The sequence below is a fragment of the Dipodomys ordii genome, unplaced genomic scaffold (genome assembly GCF_000151885.1).
Source record: "Dipodomys ordii isolate 6190 unplaced genomic scaffold, Dord_2.0 Scaffold197, whole genome shotgun sequence".
Lineage (NCBI taxonomy): Eukaryota > Metazoa > Chordata > Mammalia > Rodentia > Heteromyidae > Dipodomys > Dipodomys ordii.
The window spans coordinates 296,308-321,867 of NW_012267413.1; the positions used below are offsets into that span (position 1 = coordinate 296,308).

The window sequence follows — 25,560 nt, forward strand, 5'->3', positions numbered from 1 at the left end:
CCTCCTTAAGCTGATAACCAGAGAGACGACCCATCTGGGCCCGCCCCACGGAAGCGCTCCGGCCTGGGGTGGCGGAGCTGACGCGAGCGTCCTGGAGGTGGGTGAGGAGAGGCCTGGGCCCCACTACCCGCCTCGGGGACCTGGTGGGGAAAGGGCGGCCCGGCGGGAGCCTGGGACTGGGGGTGGCGCGCACCGGTTTGGGGCGAATGGGACAGGGGTTCAGGACGTTGGGCCGGGCGCCCACTCCGCTTTTCTGTTGGGCCCGCCCGCTCTTTGCTCCCACCGGTGAACCTGCCGCAGGGGTGGGTCTCCATAGGGCGCGGGGGTGTGTGCCGGTGCGCGCGGGTGCGGGTAGAACGGGACCGGCTGTGCGGAGCTGGAGTTCGAGTTTAGGGAAACTTGAGAGTGCCTACTCTCGTGGATGCATTACCGTGTGCACTCCTATCGAGATCTGCCTCATTTGTGATGGGGACAATTGCCAATCACTTTATATATACTGTATGTATGTGGGTATAATAATTTTAATATATGTTATATACAGAATAGATACCTGTATATACTACATACAAATTATTCATATATCACATGCCCATATATGTATATAGTTGTGTAATATATTGTGTATATAAATATATATGCATATGCAACCTACTTTGCCAAATTTTATTCAGGCCTACATATTATTGGCTGTAATACTGAGTAAGGGGGATGGTGGGTGGGAATAAATGTGGCAGAAAGGACCAAATGTAATCATGTATAATATATGTATACACCTACATATATACACATATACATTTATATGTACATATATGTATTTGACGTATATATTTGATATATATTTTGACATATGCATATATATTTGACCTGTATATAATATATAGTTAAAAAGGAGGGAGGGCAGACAAATAGAGAAAGAGAGTACAAATGCAGTCTTAATATTCAATGTACAAAGGTGAAAATAGTACCAGGTAACTTGTAGAGAAGGTGGAGTTAGAAGATATGGAAGAGGATGGTGGAAGGGGTAACATGACAGCACTGATCAAGTTACATTATAGTCATAAACTGACATATATATATATATAGAATGGAATTTTACTCAGCCATCAGAAAGAATATTATGTTGTTTGCAGAGAAGTGGATGAACCTGGAAAAAATATGTTAAGTGAAGTAAGTCAGGCTTAGAGACAAAGGGCACATGGCTTCTCTCATATGTAAAAGTTAGACCTAAATTATAAACATTTGTAAATGTGTAGTGTCATGTGAATATATATACAGACTGATTAACTGGTATATAGCAGGGGTGGATTCCCATGGTTTAACTCCTTAGAACAACTTAAGTGTTTATAAAATGAATACCAGGAAGCTGACAAGTGTTTCTGTGTTTAATGATTTTAGGAGAGCTGATGGGAACTTTTGGAATGGAGCCAGCTGCCCAGCTACAGGTGCCCAGCATGGATGACTACAGAGTCCTGAGAGTGATCGGCGAGGGCTCCTTTGGAAGGGCTCTTTTGGTTCGGCAGGAAAGCAGAAGTCAGATGTTTGCCATGAAAGAAATAAGGCTTCCTAAGGTGACTGCTAATGTTCATACTTCACAGACAGTGAACTTGCAATTTGTAGGCATAGTCTTGGGAGTTAACATTCCTTTTCTTCCTTCTGTGACGTCTGTCACCAGTTTACTCATTAGCTTTATAAGGGCTTGATATAGTTTATAGTTTATAGAGTTCTTAGGATGGTATAATTAATGAAAGTGAAAAATCGCCCATATATACGGTTTATTTTATCTCAGTGTGTTAGTTGGTTATAATTTCTAGTTTCATATGCCTAGCAGTATAGGAAATCTTTACCACAAGCAACTTAGGTGCAATATTATTGATGAATGAAAGAATGTAAATATCTAGTGAAGAACAAAAAATTAAAATACAAACCTTGTGAGAAAATGTATTCTGTGGATTAGTTTATAGGTCTTAATTCCCTGCATCCTAATTATTGATATGTATTGTAGTTTTTTGATGAGTGAGTCCATATTGTGGAGATTGTTTAATAGATTTTTTTAATCAAGATTTTTTAAAACTATAATAAAGTTTCCATAGTGTGAAGCATTTTTCCTACTGCCTTTGGATATAAATTTGAGTAGGCATTATAATTTGCATTTTTAACATGTTCTAACTTGTTGATACTGCTGGTCTCAGAGGTTTTGTGCTGAAGTTAGTTTCCCTCCTTCTCTTCCTCCCTTCCTTTCTTCCTGCCTGCCTGCCTGCCTTCCTTGCCTCATTTTCCTTTCTCCATTTTCTTCCCTCCATTCCTTTCTTTCTCCCTTCCTTCCTCCCTTTCTTCTTTCCTTCTTTCTTTTGCTGTGGCTCTAAGTCAGAACTATACAAATGCTAGGAAAGCACTCTCCCACTAAGCTATATTATACCTCAAGACCCTGTGGCAGTTTCTTGATTATAAGCTAAGTCTCAAAATTCCATTTCTCATAAATTAAGGATAATTACTTACTTTTCATTATTGCTTTTGTCTATCCTCTGGTTATATTCTTTTTATCTGGGCCAGTGGCTGTTAAAGTAATCCTGACATTAACCATACAAAATCCCTGGCTTTTCTTTTAGGATACACTGTTTTCAGTGGCATATCTGGCTTTCCAAGTCAAATGATGCTTATGCAAATATTAAGACTAGTTTATATTCTCTCTCTCTCTCTCTCTCTTTTTTTTGTTGGTCATGGGGGCTAAAATCAGCCTGGGCGCTGTCCCTCAGCTCTTCAGCTCAAGGCTAGCACTCTACACTTAAGCCACAGAGGCACTTCTGACTTTTTCTGTTCATGTGGTACTGAGGAATCAAACCCAGGGCCTCATGCATGCAAGGCAAGCAATCTACCCCTGAGCCACCTTCCTAGCCTATAGTTTATATTCTCTAAGTTCAAGAAATCGAAAAACAGCACAAAACAATGAAATGATCAGCTTAAGCATGCAAGAGGCATAGGCATAGTTGAAAAATCCTGTACTTTGTTTTGAAGTCAAAGTACAGTTTTATAAACCTGCACACAATGCTGACTTGTACAAACTACACTGAATAGTAGTATGGAGTAGATTTTAAAATTCAATATTAAATTACTCTTGTTTGAACTTTTTCCCAGTCTTTCTCTGGATCACAGAATTCTAGGAGGGAGGCTATTCTGTTAGCCAAAATGAAACACCCCAATATTGTGGCCTTTCAAGAATCGTTTGAAGGTAAATATGAACCTTCCCAAATATGACCACTCCTTAATTTGATTTATAGTTTCTCTGGCTCTCCAACTGAGTCTTGTATTTGTTTTAGCTGAAGGACATCTGTATATTGTGATGGAATATTGTGAGGGAGGAGATCTAATGCAGAAGATTAAACAGCAAAAAGGAAAGTTATTTCCTGAAGATATGGTAAGATATTGACTTAATACGTTTCTCTCAAAGTTCAGAAGCAACTTTCCTCATAAACAGTGAAATTCCACTATATTTTTCCTTTATTTAACCAACAAAAATATTTTCAAATGCACTTATAAATTAAATAATTGAGTCACTGGCTGGGTGCTGGTTCCTCATGCCTGTAATCCTAGCTATTCAGAAGGCTGAGATATGAGGACTGCAGTTCAAAGCCAGTCCAGGAAGAAAAGTCTGTAGGACTCTCACCTCCAATATACTTCTAAAAAAAAAACCACATAGGAATTACAGGGTTTTTTTGTGTATTTTTTCAAGAGTCCTGAATACACAGCTAAAACCTGGTTAAATAAGGTCTATAGCTAGTTCTTTAGAATTTTGGGTGAACGCAAACCAGATACTGCAATTTTTACAGATATTGCCTATTGTTTGCTTACAGATACTTAATTGGTTTACACAAATGTGCCTCGGAGTAAATCACATTCATAAGAAACGTGTGCTGCACAGGGATATCAAGTCCAAAGTGAGTAAAATACATTTTAGGGCCCAGAAAAGGATCCAAAATGATTCCATTGTCTTTTTTTTCCCCAAGTCATGCTAGACTGTGTTTCTTCCATTTATGTTTTCTGCCTGTTAACTGGGATTACAGGTATACACCATGATTACTTCTATCATGTTGTGTTCTCTTGAATCTCCTTTCTTTTTTTTTTTGTCGGCCGTGGGGCTTGAACTCTGGGCCTGGGCGTTGTCCCTCAGCAATTCAGCTCAAGGTGAGCGCTCTACCACTTGAGCTACAGCGCCACTTCCTGAATCTCCTTTCTGAGACAGTCTCAAACTGCATTCCTTCCTATCTCATCCTCCCAAGTAGTGGGATTATAGGTGTCAGCTGCTAGTGCCTGGCTACAATTAAGTGTTTTTTTTTAATTAAACATTTTCCTTCAGTATTGGAAAGGCTTGGAAAAAATTATATTAAGTGAAGTAAATCAGACCCAGAGAAACAGAAGTTACATAGTTTTCCTTGTTTGTAGTAGATAGCATGTACCTATAAATCTGTAAGTAAACATGTTGGGTGGTATGTAAGTGGTTACAAATGAATTGACTGAAGTATAATAGACTCTGGAGAACTCAAATATTGTAATCTTTTAGAAAGACTAAGTCAAAACTCAATAAAATCAACACTAGGAAATTGGTACATGCAAGGGGAGATGGGCCAAGGGGAGAGAAGTACACTAATGAGAGAGGAGGGGAGGGATATTGTTGTCAAGAATTCATTGTATAGATCACAAAATTACAAAAAGTAAGGGAGGGGTGGGCAGAAAGGGGATGAGAATGTTGAAGGGGGTGACACTGATCAAGATGCATTATATTCATAAGCTATTTTGTTATATGGCACGTCTTTTGTACAATTAAAGATAAAATGTTTAAAATTCCCTTAGCTTTAAGACAAAATTGACAAAAATAATAGTGTCAAATGCAGGTTTTGATCTATATATAAATATATATTCTGTGTAATATTAAATCCTGTCAGTTAACGTATTTATAACTTTATGTACTACTTTGTGGTTAGAACATTTAAGGTCCACTTTTTCTTCTTCTCCTTCTCCTTCTTCCTCTTCCTTTTCCCCTTCCCCTTCCCCTTCTCTTTCCCCTTCTCCTCTTCCTCCTCTTCTTCCTCCTCCTCTTCCTCTTCCTCTTCCTCCTCCTCCTCTTCCTTTTCCTTCTCCTCCCCTTCCTCCTCTTCCTCCTTCTCCTCTTCTTCCTCCTCCTCTTCTCCTCTTCCTCCTCCTCTGCTTCTTTCTTCTTTCTTCCTCCCTGTCCTGGGGCTTCAACTCAGAGTCTGAGCACTGTCCCTGAGCTTCTTTTGCTCAAGGCTAGCACTCTACCTCTTGAGTCACAGTGCCACTTCTGGCCTTTTCTGTTTATGTGGTACTGAGGAATCAAACCCAGGGCTTCATGCATGCTAGGCAAGCATTCTACTACTAAGCCACATTCCCAATCCTAAGGTCTACTCTTGAACTGGGAGTGTTGGTCAGTGGTAAAAAGGCCAACTCAACATGTGTAAGGCACTAAGTTCCATCCAAGTAAATACATAAATCAATAAGTAAAATTACTCTGTCATTGTAAATAATACCTTATATTAACTATAGTCCCTGGATGGTACAGTAGATCTTTGCAACTTACTTTGACCTAATATTTATACTTTCTGTGAAAAAAATAATTGAAATATACTTTGTTGTATATGTTAGTACATTCCTGAATCTTTTATTATTTATTTAATATACTTTTTCTACTGGTACTGAGGCTTGAACTCAGAGCCTCAACACTCTCACTTGGCTTTCTTGCTCAAAGTTAGTATTCTATTACTTGAGCCACACCTTTAATTTTGAGCTTTTTGCTGGCTAATTAGAGACAAGTCTCTCAAATTTGTCTGCTTGAGCTGGCTTCAAACCACAATCTTCAGATCTTAACTTCCTGAGTAGCTAAGGTTACAGATGTGAGCTGATGGTGCCCAGCTTGTCCCTGGACCTTTTAATGCCCACTGACAAAGTTGCTATGTTCTCCTATAGAAAATGAAATGGTCAGCACCTGGATCTGCCACTTGGTGTCACCCTGGTACAGGTTCCTTGTCTGTTGATCAGCTATACTGATGAAAGCTGAACCATGTGTGTTAGACTTAACAGTAGTCATCCTGAATTCTCAACAGAGATGTGTAGCTGTCAGCATTTCTAACCATCAGCAGCAGGCTTTGAGGGTGTCTTTGGAGTTGTTGTTTGAATGATGAAAACATTTTTTTTCCTTTTTTGATGCAGAATGTCTTCCTCACCCAAAATGGAAAAGTGAAATTGGGAGACTTTGGATCTGCCCGTCTTCTCTCCAAGTATATATCTCTTTTATTGTAGCAATATTAGCAGAGCACCCATGTCCAGGAATATTCTGTAATCATTTTGTGCCTTTTTGTGGTTTTAGTCCAATGGCATTTGCTTGTACATATGTGGGAACACCTTATTATGTGCCACCAGAAATTTGGGAAAACCTGCCTTATAATAATAAAAGGTAAGGTTGTCTATTTGGTGATTGGTCTTATTAGTCCACTTGGATATAAAAATTTTAAAAAATAGTGTTATTGTGGGAGATACAAATGACATATATCTGGTATCCACAGATAAACAGAGAAAAGGGAGATAGCACATGTTCACAGCAAATGATGGTTACAGATTTTAGGTAAGGTTAGCTACACCTTTTCAACTTTTCTGTAGGTTTGCAATTTCAAAAACTTAAAAGCTAAAGGAAGTAGTTGATGAAAAGTTAAACTGAGAGTATCAGAGAGGAAGAAGTCTGAGATGGTATCTAGTAGAGTTAGCACAAAGAAGTAGTATGTGGAGCCTACTATGGAATGTCCCTGATTTTGAAAAGCTATTTTTGTGGAAGAACGTACTGGCTTGTTTTCTTGGTTTTGGAATATAGAAGGTGGAGAAAAGTCCTGATAGGCACCACGTAGCTTATAATAAAGCAATGTATAACCAGAATCCTGTGGCTCACACTTGTAGTCCTAACTACTTGCAAGGCTGAGATCTGAGGATCACAGTTGGAAGCTAGCAGGAAAGTCAGTGAAGCTAATATCTCCAATTAACCACCAAATGAGCCAGAAAAGGGGACAAAACCACAAAACCGAGGCCCTGAGTTCAAGCCTCAGGACCAGTACAAAATCAATGAATGAATGAACAAGAAAGTATATTATCCACTAGAGGGAACAGACTACTAAGACAGAGAGCTGTCCATCAGATGTTGCTGTGTGTGGGACAGTCTGATGGGAGCTGCCCCAGTGTCTTCAGAGTCCTTTCAACTATGATAATCTGAGTCTACACAGATTCCTTCTTGCTACTGAATTCCCAAATGATATGAAGTGTTATTAATCTATCTTGATTTGCAGTGGTAGATTTTGAAGAGCAGGGAGATTTCTCATGAACATGACTATATGTTTTATCTTAATACCTAAGAATTACTTGTGATACTTATTAAAGATAGAATACTCTTTATATTTTTCATTGTTAGAAAATGCTTATCCTATAACTCATAGCCCATTTGATATGTTATTTCTTTACTCCTCCAGTGACATCTGGTCCTTAGGATGCATTCTGTATGAACTGTGTACCCTTAAACATCCAGTAAGTATGATGCACACAAAGAAATAGCTGTGTGTGGTTATATCTTGCTGAGCCTAAGAAAGAAGCCAATCCCAATAGGCAGTTTTCCTTCTAGGACAAATTCATTATACACACTTCATTTGCTATTATTATCTCTGCCTTGATACAATTGTGTAATAATAGGAAATGTTTATTGTTTAGTTTCTTCCATTCTATGTGTAGCTTTTCTTCTTTTTGATATTTTTTGTTTAGTTTAGTTTTTTGTTTTTGTTTTTTGCCAGTCCTGGGGCTTGAACTCTGGGCCTAAGCACTGTCCCTGAGCTTCTTTTGCTTGAGGCTAATGCTTACCACTTGAGCCACAGAGCCACTTCTGGCTTTTTCTGTGTATCTGATACTGAGGAATTGAACTCAGGGCTTCATGCATGCAAGGCAAGCACTCTACCACTAAGTGACATTCCCAGCCCGATATTTTTGTTGTTAAATACATGTAACATAAAATTTTCTCTGTTGATGATTTTTATTAGCATATGTTAATTGTATAATATAATGGATTTCCTTATTTTGTACATATATATTAATTTGATCATATCTATCCCTCTAGTACCCTCTTAGTCTCCCTCTTCCCTCTCACTAATTCTTTTCCCCTTCCCAATTAGACCCCCTTCTACTTTAAGAAACACTTTTTTTTAAATTTGGGTTTTACATATGAGAGAAAACATCATATTTGTCTTTCTAAGTCTAGTTCATTTCACTTCACTTAATCACCTCCAATTCTATGTATTTTCCTGAAAAATTTTTTCTTCTTTATGGTAGAATAATACTGTATTATGTATGTATATCATAATGTCTTTATCTAGTCCACATTGGTGGACACCTAGGCTTATTTTGTAACTTGGCTATTGGGACTGGTACTCTATGAACTCTATTGTATCTTGACTTTGATTTCTTTGGGTACATACCCAGCATTGATATAGCTGGATCATTGGTATTTCTATTTTTAGTTTTTTGAGAAGTTCCGCACTATTTTCCATAGTGGCTGTACTGATTTACATTACTGCCAACAGTGTATAAGGGTTCCTTCTCACCCATGTCCTGCCAACCTTTGTTGTTTTCTTGCTTCTAGTTCTTCTGACTGGAGTGAGCTGGAATGTCAGTGTAGTTTTGATTTGCATTTACCTTACAGCCAAAAATATTGAACATTTTTTCACATACTTATTAGCCACTTATCCATCATGGGACTTGAACTCAGGGCCTATATACTATCCTTTAGCTTTTTCACTCAAGGCTAAAGCTCTACCATTTTGAGCTACAGCACTAACTTCCAGTTTTCTGGCGGCTAATTGGAGATAAGAATCTGATGGACTTTCCTGCTTGGGCTGGCTTTGAACCCTGATCCTCAGATTTCAGCCTCCTGCATAGCTAGGATTACAGGTATGAGCCTCTGGTGCCTAGCTATTTGTACTTCTTTTGAGAACTATCTGTTCAATTCATTTGTCTATTAGTTGATACTATTTGATTTATTTTGGGGTATTTGATTTTTGAGTCTCTTATATAGTCTAGATCTTAATTCTCTGTTGGATGAATAATTTACAATGATTTTCTTCCATTCTATAGGCTGTCTCTTCCCTTGAGTAATTATTGTTTGCTGTGCAGAAACTTTAATTTGATGCAATCCCATTTGTTACTTCTTGCTGTTCAGAAAGTTGTTGCCTATTCTTGCACTTGATGTGTTTTCTTCTATTGGCTTTCAAATTTCTGATCTTAAAATAATGTCTTTGATCATTTTGAATTGATTTTTGTACAGGATGAGAGATAGGAATCTAGTTTGAATCCTGTACATGTAGAGATACAGTTTCCCTAGCACCATTTGTTGAAAGGTATGTCTTTTCTCTGGCATATGTTTATTTCATCTCTGTTGAGAATCAGCTGTCAGTAGCTTTGTGCATTTGTTTCTAGGTTATCTACTCTATTCCATTGGTCTCTGTGTTTTTGTACCAGTACCATGCTTTTTTTTGTTACTATGGCTCTGTAGTATAATTTGAAGTCAGGTATTATAGTAGGTCCAGCACTAATACCTGACTTGGTCAGGATTACTCTGGCTACTTAGAATCTTTCATACTTCTATATAAATTTTAGGATTGTATTTTCATTTTGGTGAAGAATATCATTGGGATTTTTGATAAGGATTGCACTGACTCAGTAGATTGCTTTTATGAATATGGCCATTTTCATAATATTAATTCTGCCAATCCATGAACTTAGGCAGTCTTTCCATTTCCTAGTATTTTTGTTTGTTTGTGTGTTTGCTTTTGTCGGTCGTGGGGCTTGAACTGTGGGCTTGGGCGCTGTCCTTGCACTCTTCAGCTCAGGTGAGCTCTCTACCGCTTGAGCCACAGCGCCACTTCCAGTTTTCTAGTAGTTTTTATTGGCGTTAAGAGTCTCATGGACTTTCCTGCCCAGGCTGGCTTTGAACTGCAATCCTCAGATCTCCTGAGTAGCTAGGATTACAGGTGTGAGCCACCGGCACCCGGCTTTCTCCTAGTGTTTATAGTTTTCATCATAGATGTCTTTTATCTTATTGGTTAGGTTTATTCATAGGTCCTTCCTTCTTTCCTTCCTTCCTCTTTCTTTCTTTTCTTCCTTTCCTTATTTCTTTTCCTTCCTTTCTTTTTTGGCTATTTTAAAGGTATTATTTATTTCTTAGTTAGCATGGTTGTTACTGATAAATAGAAAAACTACTGGTTAAGAATGGGGATAGAGTATTTAAATAGCAACCACAAGGCCCTGCAAAGAAAAAGAAAAGAATCTGACATTTGTAGGATTGTTGTATTCTGACTTTGCTGAAAATGTTTATCAAGTATATGAGTTTCCTGGTGGAGACTTCATCTTTGAAGTATAAGATCATATCATCAGCAAATAGGAATACTTTGTCTTTATTGCTATAGCTAAGGATTCAAGTTCTGTTTCAATATGAGTGGAGAATGGACACTCTTGTCTCAGTTCTGATTTTAGAGAAAATGCTTTCTCCCCATTCATATGATGTTGGTTGTCGATATGTAGTTAATAGCTTTTAAGAGTTTTGAGGTAGGAGCCTTCTATTTGTACTTTGCTCAAGGCTTTAATCATGACAGGATGTTGAATTTTCTCAAAGACTTTTTCTACATCTATTGAGATAATCATATAATTTTCCTCCTTGATTCTATCTGTCTGTCACTTTACATTTATTTGATCTGTAAATGTTGAACCATCTTTGCTCATGATCTATGGTACAGTACTGGGTTTGTATTCATACAGACCTTTTTGGTTTAGTTATTTTTCCAAACTATTTTTCAAGCTTTTTCCTCAGGTAGTCTAGACTACTATCTTTCACTTATGCCTTCCTATGGTTAATATGACAGGTGTGTGATATCACACCCAGATTATTGATGGGGTCTGATAATTTTTGCCTTGACTTGTCTGAATGTAAAAGTTACAATATCCCCTATTTCTGACTCCTGAACAGATATGATTACAGGTAATCTATGATCTTTTTCATGAGCTGTTGGATTTGATTTACAAGTATTTTAACCAAGGCTTTTTACATTACTGTTCATCAAATAAATTGGTATATTCCTTTTTCCTTTCGTGTGTGTGTGTGTGTGTGTGTGTGTGTGTGTGTGATGACACAGGACTTGCTATGAAGCCCAGACTGGCCTTGAATTGATGATCCTCCTGCCTCAGCCCACTAGTGCTGCTAAGATTCCAGTCCTGTACCACCACACCCTGCTCTTCCCTTTTAATTTTATGGAATAGTTTGAGGAGCACTTATGTATATTCCAGAGTGGCTGTCCCATTTTCAAACTCCCTTTTAACAGCTAGTTTTGCTTTTCATCTGAAATATGTATGAAATAGAGAAATAAACTTTTCCTTAAAGGTATTTTTTCTATATATTTTAAGAAAAAAATTGGGGATATTGGCTTTGGTAGGAAGATACTCTACCACTTGAGCCAAGCCCCAGCCCTAAGAAATAATTAAACAAAAAAGAGTTTTAAAAACTCCTCCTAAGACAGCCTCTTCAGTAAATGAGGCTGGCAAAATTGGTTAATCATAAGTAGAAAACTAAAGCTAGATCCTTATATATCACCCTGCACCAGAATCAACTCCACATGGATCAAAGACCTTGGAGTTAAAGCACACACCCTGAAAACATTACAGGACAGAATAAGAGAAGCCCTAGGTCTCCTAGGCACAGGCTGACATTTTCTCAATAGAGACCCAGAAAGACAACAAATCAAAGAAAGGTTGGACAAATAGAATTGCATGAAGTTGCAGAGCTTCTGCATGGCAAAGGACATAGCTAGCAAGATCAATAGAAAGCCCACAGAATGGGAGATCTTCACTAGCTATACAACCGTCAAGGGTCTCATATCTAAAATATACTTAGAACTCAAAAAATTAAATCCCCCAACAACAAATCCTCAAAGAAACAACTGCCCAATTAATAAGTGGGCTAAAGACTTAAAGAGAAACTTCTCTGAAGAGGAAGGAAGGATGGCCAATAGACACATGAAGAAATGCTCAACCTCCCTAAGCCATAAAAGAAATGCAAATCAAAACACCATTGAGATACCACCTCACCCCAGTTAGAATGGCTAAAATCAAGAACTCTAATGACAACAGATGCTGGAGGGGATGTGGACAGAAGGGAACCTTACTCCATTGTTAGTGGGAGTATAAACTTGTTCAACCTCTTTAGAAAGCAGTATGGAGGTTCCTCAAAAGACTCCACATAGAGCTCTCCTATGACCCAGCAATCCCACTTTTGAACACTTACCTGCATGATCATAAACAAGACCATGCTGAAGCTACCAGCACAACTATGTTTATTGCAGCATTATTTGCCATAGCTAAGATATGGAACCAACAGATGAATGGATCAAGAAAATGTGGTATATATACACAATGGAATTCTATGCCTCCATCAGAAAGAATGACATTGCCTCATTTGTTAGGAAATGGAAAAACTTGGAAAAAATTATATTAAGTGAAGTAAGCCAGGCCCAAAGAAACATAGTTCCTGGGGGCTGGGAAGGTGGCTCAGTTGTAGAGTGCTTGCCTTGCATGCCTGAGGCCCTGGGTTCAATTCCTCAGCACCACATAAGCAAAAAGAAAAAATCCGGAAGTGACACTGTGGCTCAAGTGGTAGAGCGCTAGCCTTGAACTGAAGACTGAAGGACAGCGCCCAGGTCCAGAGTTCAGGCTCCACGACCGGATCCCCCCCCCCATACACACAAAAAGAAACATAGGCCCCATGGTTTCCCTTATTTGCAATAACTAGTAGTTGTCTGAGTCAAGCAGAAAAGGTCAGATAAGATGATGTTAAGCAAAATGAACCCCAAGATAAGGACACAAGTGTTTTTTTTTTTCTTTCTTGCTATTGCTTCTAACGTATTTATAAGATAGCACTTGATTTTTTTTTTTTTGTTGCTTTGTATGTCCCTCTCACATGGTATAACCCCTGTTTTCACTGTATTTGATGTTGGTATAATTTGTGGAAGAGAAGGGTAAAAACAAATTGTTTAAATAGGGATACAGGTTGACCCATTGCAACAATAAGATGTACAAGACGCTCTGTCAAACAACGAACTTTACAATTTAGGCGGGGGGGCGGGGGGAGAGGAGGGTCCAGGAGGTGAAGGGGAGAGGAAGGGAGTGTACTTGTGGAAATGGGAGGGAAGGGATGCTAGGGGAAACAAAGGAGGAGACAACAATGCTAGATAAGAAATGGACTCATTACCTTGCTCATGTAACTGGAACCCCTCCTCTGTATAGTATTGTCACAATAAAAAATTTATTTAAAAAAGGCACAGATGACACTTAGTCATACTAAAAATGACCCCCCCCTTATTAGCAATAATAAAATTCAAATTAAAACCAAACAAAAACTCCTCCTGCTCTTTGGAAGTAGTTTATTATATAGGACAATTGTCATGAAGCTGATCCCTATTACGTTTTTGTTGAATCAACACTTCTAAAAAGAAAAGTGACCAGTTAACAAGTCCATTTATAAAATTCAAATAAGTTATATGAATATAAAATCCAGCTGGTCTGATTTCCAGTTTTTTTTCTGTGTTACCTTTTAAAATTCTTTTTTTTTTAATTGTGAAAATACCGTACAGAGGGGTTACAATTACATGGGCAAGATAATGAGTGCATTTCTTATCAAGCGTTGTTGCCTCCTCCTTTGTTTCCCCTTACTATCCCTTCCCAGCTCCTCCCCTCTCCTCCCCCGCCACCAAAGTTGTAAAGTTCATTTTTCGACATAACGTCTTGTACATCTCATTGTTGCAATGGGTCCACCTATATCCCTATTTAAACAATTTGTTTTTTCCCTTCCCCTCCACAAATTATACCACCATCAAATACAGTGAAAGCACGGGTTATACCGTGGGAAAGGGACATAAAAAACAACAAAGAAATCATCTTATAAATATGTTCGAAACAATTGCAAGAAAGAAAAAAAAAACATTTGAATACTTATCTTGGGGTTCATTTCGCCTAACATCAACTTATCTGACTGTTTCTGCTTGTCTCAGACATACACTAGTATTTCTTTCTTTTAAACTTTTCAGTTTCAGGCAAATAGTTGGAAGACTCTTATCCTCAAAATATGCCAAGGTTCCATCCATCCATTGCCATCTCACTATTCCTATGAACTGCAGTATCTCATCAAGCAGATGTTTAAGCGGAACCCCTCCCAGCGCCCTTCAGCTACCACACTGCTCTCCAGACGCAGCTTAGCTCCATTGGTCCAGATGTGCTTACCTGCTGAGGTACGATGCCAACTTTCCAGGAATATGGTGCTCATTATCAAAATTCTAATGAAGCTGGGTGCCAGTGGCTCACTTTGATAAACCTAGCTACTCAGGAGGCTGAGATCTGATGATCATGGGTTGAAGCCAGCCTAGGCCAGAAGGTCCATGACACTCTTATCTCCAATTAATCTCCAAAATATCTGGAGATGGAGGTATGGCTCAAGTGGTAGAGTGCTAGCCTTGACTTAAAAAACTTAGGGGCAATGCCCAGGACTGAGTTCAAGCCTCAGGACTGGTGCCATAGGAAAAAAAAATTAATTATTCAGGAGTGAATTCAAATACTTCTCTCTTCTTCCTCCCACAGTGCCATTCTCCAAGAATAGTCAGCAGTTTGTGTCTTTCTGCCTATATGCACTTTCATTTATGTAGTGTCCTTTTTTCTTTTTAATTTGGTGCTGGGAATCAAACTCAGGACTTTAAGCATGCTAAGTACACTACACTTCTCTCCTTTCTCTATAGTTTTTGCTGTTTGCTTGGTTTTGTTGTTTTGTTTCATGGGTGCTGGAGTTTGAACTCAGGGCCTTGTACTTGTGCCGTTTGCTCAGCTTGCACTCTATTATTTTGAAGATGGAGTCTCAAGAACTTTTCTGCCCAGGATGTCATCAAACTTCAATCCTTTGGGTCTCAGTATCCTAAGTAACTAGGATTATAGGTGGGAGTTACTACTACATGGCTGGATTTTTGTGTATGTGCAGAAGTGAAAGGGGTGTGTGTGTGCTGGTAGTGAGGCATGACTCAGGACCTTGTGCTTTTGCTTAGCATTTTTGCTCAAAGCTGGTACTCTGGTTGTTTCTGTTTTCTGGTTTGAACTGAGGGCCTGGGCACTGTTCCTGAACTTTTTTGTTCAAAGCTAGGGCCACTTGAGCCACAACTTTATTTCCTAATTGGCTAATTTATTTCCTGTTGGCTAATTGGAGATAAGAGACTCATGGACTTTACTGCTTGGGCTGACTTGGAACTGTGATCCTCACATCTCAGCCTCTTGAGTAGGTAGGATTACAGACATGAGCCAAGTGCCTAGTTTTGTTGTTTTGAGAACATGTTTCTACTAAATTGGACTCAAATTCAGAATCTTGCTTCTGGCTTCCCAAATAGCTGTGATTTACCCAACTCCTTTATATGTTTTTTTAAGAGGTATTTTTAATGTTTCATCTTTAAATAAGGTAAGCAGAATAACATAAAATCAGAAGAATGTGGGTAGTGAAATGACATGAAGGCAAAGTCTAAAGAAAAGTGTCTTGAAGCTCTCCACCTTAAATTTCAGATCATTACAGAATATGGAGAACAGATACGAGATGAAATATGTGAGCATCATACACAAAGGAAAAAGAGTAAGCATTTAAGTTCTGTTAAAAATAGTAAACAAAGAAAAGACAAAAGTGATTTTTCAGGTTATTAGAAGTGATTATCAGACATATTCTTCAAACCAAAATTCCTTTTGTTTTATTTTAGACATAATTATCTGTACGTTAGAATCTAGTTTGGATAGGTTAGTGATGGAAAGAATTTGTCATATTAGTGCTTTATTATACATGGCAATGATACTCTGATCCAGATCTCCTAATATTAGCACCATATTTAGTACAGCTGTTATGATTTAGGTAGGAGACTTTCTGTAGACTGAGGTAGGAATCTATAAAAATACAACACTAATTTTATGGAAAAATATGTCCCCAAGTTTCTCAAGGACCCTTGGATAAACTAAATTTCCCAAAGGAGGCTCATACAAATTGCCTCACATTAGACCACAGTTGCAAGTCTGACCTCCAGAATTTCTGACCAACTACAAACAGGGGTTACCATGATTCCTTCTTTTGGAATTAATAGAGTGGCTTACAGAAACCTTATAGAAAAACTTAGCTTTACCACTTCAGTGTAAAGGATATTTTAAAGAATTTTTCAATCAGATGAATAGACCCATAGAGTGGGGTCCAGAAAGATTTGGACCCCCAGAGCTTCTGTCCCTGTGGAGCAGGGGTATACCACCCTCTTGGATGAGTTCTTGATCACCTGCCTATGAGTCTCCACATAGCCAGGGATCTAGAAGTTCTCCCTGATCCTTTTGAGCTTTTGTTGAACCCTTGTTGCATAAGCATGACAAAATCATTGTCAAGCATTCTTACTAATAATTATTCATACTAATAATAAGAATAATAATTATTTTTATTAATAACAGCTCTGATCTGATCTGATACTAATAGACTGAATTGGGGAACCCAGTCAATGCTGTCCAAATCCTGCTGGGCCTCTCTCTATATATATTACATCTTCCTGGTTGTAAAGGAAGCCTCCCTCACACAAAGTCTTCTGCTCTATATTACATAATCACATAAGAGAGAGAGGGAGATGAGGGTATGGAGACCCAAGCCAGAAAAGTGGGAGAAGATGTAAAGTATATTTTTTAGTTTTGGTGACCACTTTGGGGAAGAGAAATCACAGTTTCTGTGGCTAACCCTGAGACAAACAAGGAGCTGTGGAAAGAAAGATAAAGAAGATCAGAGAAAAAGAGAATTTGTTTTCTGAGGCCTATAGTGTCTCAGGATTACATTCTTCTACCTTTCTTGCTTTGAAGCTATTCCAAGGCTACTTCAGGAATAAGGACAAAAGGCCAAATAAACCCTTCAGTCTTAGAATCCAACTTTTTTCTCCATTATTTAAGAAGTAGCCAGATACCTTATTTTAACATGTTGTGTTGATGTTGGTTTTATTTTTTACTTTTTTTTGTCGGTCATGGGACTTGTGTTGGTTTTATTTTGAGTATTATTTTATAGCTTTTGTTCTCATCTTGGATAGTAGGAAACACTAGCCAAGACAAGATGAAGAAAAGTTGAAAGCAGTTGGTGAGAGTACAGTCTCACTATCTCAGAGCAATAAAAAAGTTGGTGAAATGCCACCATATTGGCACCCTGTGTGGTCCGTAGACAGGACAGCAAACATGAGGACAGGTAACATGCTCACTCTTATGATCTCAGTGCCTGTCATCATAGATGAACAGCGATAGTAAGTTTTTAAATGCTGGGTGAATTAGAGGCATGATGAAGAGCTCTGCCAAAGAAAAATGAAGCAGGAGCCATTCCTCCCAAAGGGACCAGTTGTCAGAGTTCTTCTGCCACTCCTGCTGCTTCTCTGTGTGTGATAAGCAGTCAGGCATCCCTTCTTGAGAGAGATATTTGTCCCACCTGCTATGACAGCTGTGAGGACTCCAGATGCCACTAAATAGTTTGTGCTAAAAAGAATAGAGAATTTCAAGTACACATAGTCTATTACTGTGTAGTGCTAAATAGGTTGGCATAAGTAAGCAGCAGTGTCTCAGAATTTAGCATTAGGAAGAATGCAGCACAGTATACTTATTAACTGACATGAAACCCCTTTATACACTATCTAAAGATAATAGAATAAACTGAAACGGACTGATGTAGCAGAAACAGCTTTTTTTCAACATTCCTGTTCAAACTGTTACACATTAGCCAGGCTAACACTTGTGCATTTGACTTTAAACCTCTTTTGTTTCTCAAACTTTCTTCAGATCGCAGCTGAAAGTTAATGAAGTGGGCCTCCCACTTTCTCTTTGTTCTTTCTCTTTGGTTTTAAGCAGACTCCAGTAGACTCAGGATGGCTTTGGGAAATGAAGCAAGCAAGATGGTAAGTTGCTTAGAAATTAAATTTATAAAACATGCTTCTTTAGGGGGTCAGGTTTCTTTAGGTCCTGTGAGATGTTTGAAAGCCTCTGACCTGGTCTCTTCAGTCAAATTCATCATCCTTTTACAGGTGAAGTAGTAGGTTGCTGTTGTACTGTTCTGTCTGCTGAATCCCTTTAGATCATCATTTATGTTGTTTGTAAAGGAAATGAGGGAAGTAGTGACAATGTCCAAAAAAGAAATGCAGGGGCTGGGAAGGTGGCTCAATGGTTAGAGCACTTGCCTTGCACGCATGAGGCCCTGGGTTCAATTCCTCAGCACCACATAAGCAAAAAGAAAAAAGCCGGAAGTGGCACTGTGGCTCAAGTGGTAGAGCGCTAGCCTTGAGCGAAGAGCTGAGGGACAGCGCCAGGCCCAGAGTTCAGGCCCCACGACCGGACCCCCCCCCAAAAAAAATGCATGCTTTACCTGACTTCTATAACTGTAACCTCTCTGTACATCTCCTTTATAACAACAATAAAACATACTTTAAAAAGATAAAGGCACTTTGTCCTGCCTTTGGTCATGAAAACCTTGTTTAGTCTGGTTTTTCTTTTGTCGGTTGTGGGGCTTGAACTCAGGGTCTGGGTGCTGTCCTTTAGCTTTTTTGCTTAAGGCTACCATTCTATCACTTTGAGCCACGGTACCAACTTCTGTTTTTCTGGTGGTTAATTGAAGATAAGAGTCTCATGGACTTTCCTACCTGGGCTGACTTTGAACCACGATCCTCAGATCTCAGCCTCCCAAGTAGTTAGTATTACAGGTGTGAGCCACCAGCAACTGGCTTGGCTTTTTTCTTTATTGTGGTAAAATATACCACTTTAGTTGATGTGTACTAATGTTGATTGGCATTTATAATAGTGGCCAGCCATTATTACTCTGTATTCCAAACTTTGTGTTTTATTTGTTTTGTTTGGTAGTACTAGGATTTGGGTTCAGAGATTTGTACTTGCCTAGCAGGTAGTCTATTACTTGAGCCATGCCCCCAGCCCTTTAGGCTTTCCATATTTTTTAGATGGGGGTTGCTGTTTGCTGGAGGGCTGAAATCTTCCTCTTCCTCTTCCTTCGATAACAAGACTGTGCTACTATCCTCAGTTATTGCTTGAGATAGCGTTCTCATGAACTTTCTGCTGGCCTTCCAATCTCAGCCTTCCAAGTAGTTAGGATTACAAATACGATCGATGGTGCTTGGCTTTCCAGAACTTTTTTTTAATCACCCCCAAACACCCTATCTTACACAATTCCTCACTTACCTAACTCTAAATCTAACCCCACCTTTGGTAGCCTTTAGTCCACTCTGTCTCCCTGAATTTGTGTACTGTAGTTATTTCATATACATGGAATTCTTTTATGTCTGGATTACTTCATTATATAAGGTTTTAAAAGTGCATCCATGTTGTAGCATATACAGAAATTAATCCATTTTCTAGATGAATGTTTGATCTCTATATTTATTTTTTTGTGTATGTACATACAATGTACTTTGATTCTGCCTCTTCTCCTTTTTCCCTCCCACCTCCCACTTGCTGCCTCTCCCCAATATTTCCTTGTTAATGTTCATGTTCTGTGTGTGTTCATGTGTGCGCGTGTATGTGTGTATGCTGGTCCTAGGTTTGTACTTAGGGCCTAGGTGCTGTCCCTGGAACCATTTTTTTCAAGGCTGGAGCCTTAGCTCTATTTCTAGCTTTTTGGTGGTTAATTGGATTTAAGAATCTCATGAACTTACCTGGTCAGCCTGGCTTTGAACCATGATCCTTAGAGCTCAGCCTCCTGAGTAGCTAGGATTACAGGCATGAGCCATTAGCACCTATTATCAAAGTGCCATACCTTTAGAATATTGTTTTCCACTAAAAGCCACTTTTGGTATAAGTCATTTTGGTATAAGCTCAATACAGCAACCATCTTGACTCTTTTCAATGTTTTATTTTTTTTTCAATAAAAACCTATTAATCTGGGTGTTGGTGGCTCATGCCTATAATCCTGGCTACTCAAGAGTCTGAGATCTGAGGATTGGTTCAAAGCCAGCCTGGGCAGGAAAGTCCATGAGACGCTTATATCCAATAAGCCATTCAGAAAACCAGAAGTGGCGCTATATAGCTCAAATGGTAGAATGCTAAGCCTTGAGCTGAAGACCTAAGGGACAGCACCCAGGTCCACAGTTCAAACTCCACAACCAAAAAACAAAACAAAACCCAACCTATTAAATATCAGTCATTTTTATATATCTTCTTTACATTTTAACAATTGGCCTTAATGCTTATTAATATATGTGTACCATATATACATATATGTGGATAAATAGTTGCTAATATGTGTGTATATAATGTATATTGCTATTCACATACACATATTTGAGGTTCTGTGACTATGCATGCTAACTCATTAGCTTTTGTTTAAAATCAAAATAGCTAAATATTTGTTTCCTGTGCTGCATTTTTAATCAATATTTTAAATCCTTTTTTTAAGCAAGAGGAAGAACAAAGTAGGAAGAGTAGCCATACTGATTTAGAAAGTACTCATACAAATTCAGTTAAAAGTACTTTGAGGAGACTAACCAGAGGGAAAGAAGGTAAGCTATTCCTTACTTATGGGGAGAGTTGGGTCTTGGGAGGTATCATTAGTAAGTACACAGGTAGATGTGTATTTGCCTATACAGTAATTTATGAAATGTTAGAGGAATATTTGATCTTTGATTTGCCCACTGGGGAAGTTACAGCTGAGAAGTGTAGCCCAGTGGTAGAGCACATAGAACAAATGTTCAGATTTCAGAGTTAGTCCCTAGCACCTCCAAAACAATAGTATTTATCAGTGAGAGGCATTAGGAAAAGTGGTATTTGCTTGTTACTGACCATAAACTGTATAGTAAACTGTGTGTATATTTGTATATTATGTGTGTTGTTCATAAAGTAATATGTAACTATATGCATACTATTTTTTTAAAATTTTGTCTATGATTCATCCAGGGTTGATCTATCATTTGTTGCTAGATCTGAGTTTGAAAGAGAAAAGAAAGGCTTCCTATACTGTTGAGATGAATAATCATATGTGTGGCACTACATTATCGTATTGTAGAATCAGGCAATCAGCCAGACCATCTGAAGAAAGCTAGTTCACCAAGCCTTCACAGGAGACATTGGGAGAGAAATGAGCCGAATGCAGCTCTTGCAGCTTTAGAAAATGCATCTATCCTTACCTCCAGTTTACCAGCAGAGGAAAGCAGAGGTTAGTATAGTTATGGCACTTGTTATCTTGAGGTATTGGCTGCAGATACTAAAATTCACAGATGCTCAAATTCTTGAAATAGAATGGCATACATGGTATTTTCATACAACCCATCCACATCCTCTTTAAATAATCCTAATATTACTGATAATACCTAAAACAGTGTAAATGCTATATTAATTAATGAATTATTTAGTTTAGAAAATGATGATAGGAAAAGAGGCAGTACCTGTTCAGTGCAAATTTAATTTTAAAATATCTTTGGTTTAAGGGTGTGTAACCCTTACTATCATTTTATTATGGAACATATCCTAATAGTTACTCACTATGCTAGGCCTTTTTGTTGTCATCCCTGGGGCTTGAACTGTCCCTGAGCTTTTTCCCTGAAGGCTAGCACTTTACCACTTTGAGCCATAGGTTAATTGGAGAGAAAGAGTCTCACAGACTTTTCTGCCTCAGATTGCTTCGAAACTTGATCCTCAGATCTCAGCATCCTGAGTATCTAGGATTACAAACCTGAGCCTGGCATGTTTTGTTTTTGTTTTGTAATCACTCTGAAGGACATTTGGTGTTACATCAAAGCACACTCATGTTGGCCAGTGAAATAGATTTTAGTGAGAGTCAAGTATAAAGCTGGTGTGGTGGTATACTCCTGTAGTCCCAGCACTGAGGAAGCTGAGGCAGTAAGATTATAGGGTTCCAGACAGCCTGGGCTATACAAAGTCAGACAGACAGATAGGTAGACAGATATAATAAACTTTTAAAAATGATCTGGAAGGTAGGTGCTGGAAATCATCTTTTATTTGGCACTGATTTTTACCTTTTCACAACCAGGTGGTTCTGTAATAAAGTACAGTGAAAATAATAGCCGTAAGCAGTGGCTCAGAGAGACCCCTGACACTGTGTTGAACATCCTTAAAGGTGCTGATCTCAGCCTGGCGTTCCAAACGTACACGATATATAGACCAGGTAATTTTTCTATTATATCATCATAGAAGTGCCTGATTGGTTTTTAAGTATGGTACAATATACATAACATAAAATTAATCCTCTTTCTATTTTTTAAGTGTATAATTCAGTAAGATTAAGCACATTTTTAGTGAGTTCTAACTGGTCTCCAAAATCCTTTCCACCTTGCAAATTTAAGGCTGTACCTATAAAATAACTCCCTACTTTACCTTCTTGGACACCCATGAATTTAAAATTATGTTAAGTGTTCTTGAAACTTTTCTAGCTAATCTTAAGTTGTTATAAAAAAAATCCCATAGGGGCTGGGAAGGTGGCTCAGTGGTAGAGCGCTTGCCTTGCATGCTCAAGGCCCTGGATTCGATTCCTCAGCACCACATAAGCAAACAGAAAAAAGCCGGAAGTGGCTCTGTGGCTCAAGTGGTAGAGTGCTCGCCTTGAGCTGAAGAGCTGAGGGACAGCGCCCAGGCCCAGAGTTCAGGCCTCACGACCGGACCAAAAAAAAAAAAAAATCCCATAGAACTGCTTTACTTACTTGCTCATTAGAGAGCTTATTTTAATTTGTTGCAACAATTTTACTTGTATGTGTTTATTTGGCCAATGTTTATTGAGTGCCTAACATAGGTTAATATTTTTTTTGAGGGGGCACCACTTGAAATGTAGCTCAACCACAGAATTCTTTTTTTTATTTTTATTTATTTTTTTATTGTGAAAATACTGTACAGAGGGGTTACAATTACATGGGCCAGATAATGCGTACATTTCTTATCAAGCATTGTAGCCTCCTCCTTTGTTTCCCCTTCCCATCCCTTCCCATCCACCCCCCTCACCCCCCACCCAATTCTCACACACACACACACACACACACACACACACAAACCAAAGAATTCTTTTGCTCAGCATACACAAAGCTCTGGCTTCAGCACTGCAAGAAAAAAGAGTAAAACACATTTTCTGCCCTGAATAAGGAATTCATTTTCTGGGAGAATGACATGGTAGCATTTTGTGAGATATTTGGCTACAAGTCTTGATTTAGCAATTAGAGGTCTTGGATTTTGTTTCTTGTCCAAAGGTGAAGTCTGATGTCTTTGTCATATTAAGAAATTCACTGGGCCGGGTGCCGGTGGCTCACGCCTGTAATCCTAGCTACTCACGAGGCTGAGATCTGAGGATTGCAGTTCAAAACCAACCTGGGCAGGAAAGTCCGTGAGACTCTTATTTCCAATAAACCACTCGAAAACTGGAAGTGGTGCTGTGGCTCACCTTGAGCTGAAGAGCGCAGGGACAGCGCCTGAGCCCAGAGTTCAAGCCCCATGATCGACCAAAAAAAAAAAAAGAAAAGAAATTCACTGTTTAGAAGATGTATCACTCCTCTTGAAATAATTTTTATAAAGTTTTAGTTTGTGTTTTTTGTTAGGTGTTTGTCTTATATACAAAAAGTCTAAATGTAATCACTGTCTGGAAAATTTTTAAAAAATTGTACATGAGATGGGGTGTATCTCAGAGGTAGAGGCCCTAGATTTGATGCCCAACACTGTAAAATGAATGAATGAATACAATCAAGCAAGCATACATGTAGCCTACCTTTTAATTTTCCTTCTTTTCTTTTGTTTGTTGTGATAGCTAGGGAGGGGAAAACTCAAAGGGGAAAAATTAACTGCAATCCAATCTCCACAAGTAGGTTTTAATGTTTTTGTATATGGTAGGGTTTTTATTTTCTTTTTGTTGATGGTGGTGTTGGTGTTGGTATTGCTATTGGTAGTGCTGGTGGTGGTGTATGTGTGTATGTGTGACCTTGTGCGTGTGTACATGTGTGGGTGGGTATGTGTGGTACTGGAGACTAAATCCAGAGCCCAACTCATGATAGGAAAGCACTCTGTCACTCAGCTACAGCCCAACACCTTTTAAAATAGCTTTACCTTTGAAACAGGGTCTTGCCCAGGATGTAATATAGGTTTTTATATTTGAAGATTTTTTGTGTTAATTCTTTGTGGATTTTTTCCCTGCCCTTTTTCATGCTTGAATTGGCTCAATTTAGCTAGGTGCTATGACTCTGGTAGTAGCTGTAGCACTTAAGAGAGCAAGGTGGGACCTATCCAGGAATTTAAGACCAGACTGAACAACATAGAAACACCCCATCTCACAAATAAGCAATTGGCATACTTTCTGTTTCTGTTCCCTGAAGGTTCAGAAGAATTCTTGAAAGGCCCTCTGTCTGAAGAAGAAATATCAGACAGTGTTGATGGAGATCATGATTCTGTCATTTTGGATCCAGAGAGACTTGAACCTAGGCTAGATGAGGAGGACACGTATGTTGCGATCTTTTTAGAAAACTTGTGTGTGTGTGTGTGTGTGTGTGTGTGTGTGTGTCTGTCTGTCTGTCTGCCTGCCTGCCTGCCTGCCTGTGTCTCTGTATGTGTATGGGTGTTCATACCATATTATACCATATTGATTCCAGATTTAATAGAACCTTGTCCTATGATTTTTTTTTATCATGAATGAGTATATGTTTTCATCTTAGGCCATGAGAAATACGTTACAATTTTATTATAGAATTCCTGGCTAAGCCCTGCATGAATATTTCAACTTGGACTTGTTTTTATGTTTGTTTGTTTGTTTATATGTATTTGTAACTGAACTCACTATCCTTCTGCCTCTGCCTTGGGCTAACAGCCATGTACCACCATATATTAGATTTTACATTAAAAAATATTAGAATCAGTGAAATAAGTGATTTTTTAAAGGACTAACAATTTTTTGTCTATTCAATAAAACTTTATTGTTATGGAAGTGTTCTATTTCAAATCCATCAACAAATGTTCACTGTGCTTGTGACATAGAGGCTTACCAACCCAACTGCTTTTTTCACAGAGATTTTGAGGAGGAGGATGACAACTCTGACTGGGTATCTGAACTGAAGAAGCGAGCTGGCTGGCAGGACCTGTGTGATGGATAATGTCAAGGGAATGTGCCAATCACATGGGGGAGATGAAGAACATAGATTGAATGTTTACCACTAACTAGTTTAGCTAACTGGGATCTTTACCACTAACTACTTATGTGATTATAGGAAAGACTTAGCTTCTTTGAGCCTTAATCTTTTTCAACTACCAATAATAATAGCTACCTCATAGGGATGCTGACTGTAAACAGTTACAGAAGGCTGTATGTTGTTTATTCACCCTTGCAATGATTTGTAATTATTACAATGTAACCTTTTTCACATTTCTTAAAGGTCTGATGATCTAAATATATTTAATGATAAGATAATAATGTGTGTAATTAAA

At 38.5% G+C, this 25,560-nt stretch overlaps 1 protein-coding gene across 3 annotated transcripts; it reads left to right on the top strand.

Moving 5' to 3' along the window:
- Nucleotides 1–73: 73 nt before the first annotated feature.
- On the top strand, nucleotides 74–25,560 carry Nek3 (NIMA-related kinase 3). 3 transcript variants are annotated; one of them, XM_013034823.1, is made up of 16 exons: nucleotides 74–143; nucleotides 1,396–1,568; nucleotides 3,133–3,226; nucleotides 3,315–3,412; nucleotides 3,849–3,932; nucleotides 6,220–6,287; nucleotides 6,377–6,463; nucleotides 7,521–7,575; nucleotides 14,166–14,366; nucleotides 15,673–15,739; nucleotides 18,001–18,050; nucleotides 20,552–20,654; nucleotides 21,158–21,307; nucleotides 22,142–22,276; nucleotides 24,459–24,582; nucleotides 25,145–25,560. In XM_013034823.1, the coding sequence occupies exons 2-16, from the start codon at nucleotides 1,404–1,406 to the stop codon at nucleotides 25,227–25,229; spliced, it is 1,566 nt and encodes a 521-aa protein (XP_012890277.1). In that variant the 5' UTR covers nucleotides 74–143; nucleotides 1,396–1,403; the 3' UTR covers nucleotides 25,230–25,560. The 3 variants fall into 3 exon arrangements, with proteins under 3 accessions (XP_012890277.1, XP_012890276.1, XP_012890278.1); XM_013034822.1 differs by lacking the exon at nucleotides 74–143 and adding an exon at nucleotides 215–302; XM_013034824.1 differs by lacking the exon at nucleotides 74–143 and adding an exon at nucleotides 215–302 and having other exon boundaries at nucleotides 18,004–18,050.

Coding starts and splice junctions, on each gene's coding strand:
- Nek3 (XM_013034823.1), top strand. CDS start 1,404: ATGGGAACTTTTGGAATGGAGCCAGCTGCCCAGCTACAGGTGCCCAGC. Junction 7,576..14,165: donor TGTGTACCCTTAAACATCCA/GTAAGTATGATG, acceptor TAAACTTTTCAG/TTTCAGGCAAATAGTTGGAA. Junction 15,740..18,000: donor TCATACACAAAGGAAAAAGA/GTAAGCATTTAA, acceptor TTTGGTTTTAAG/CAGACTCCAGTAGACTCAGG.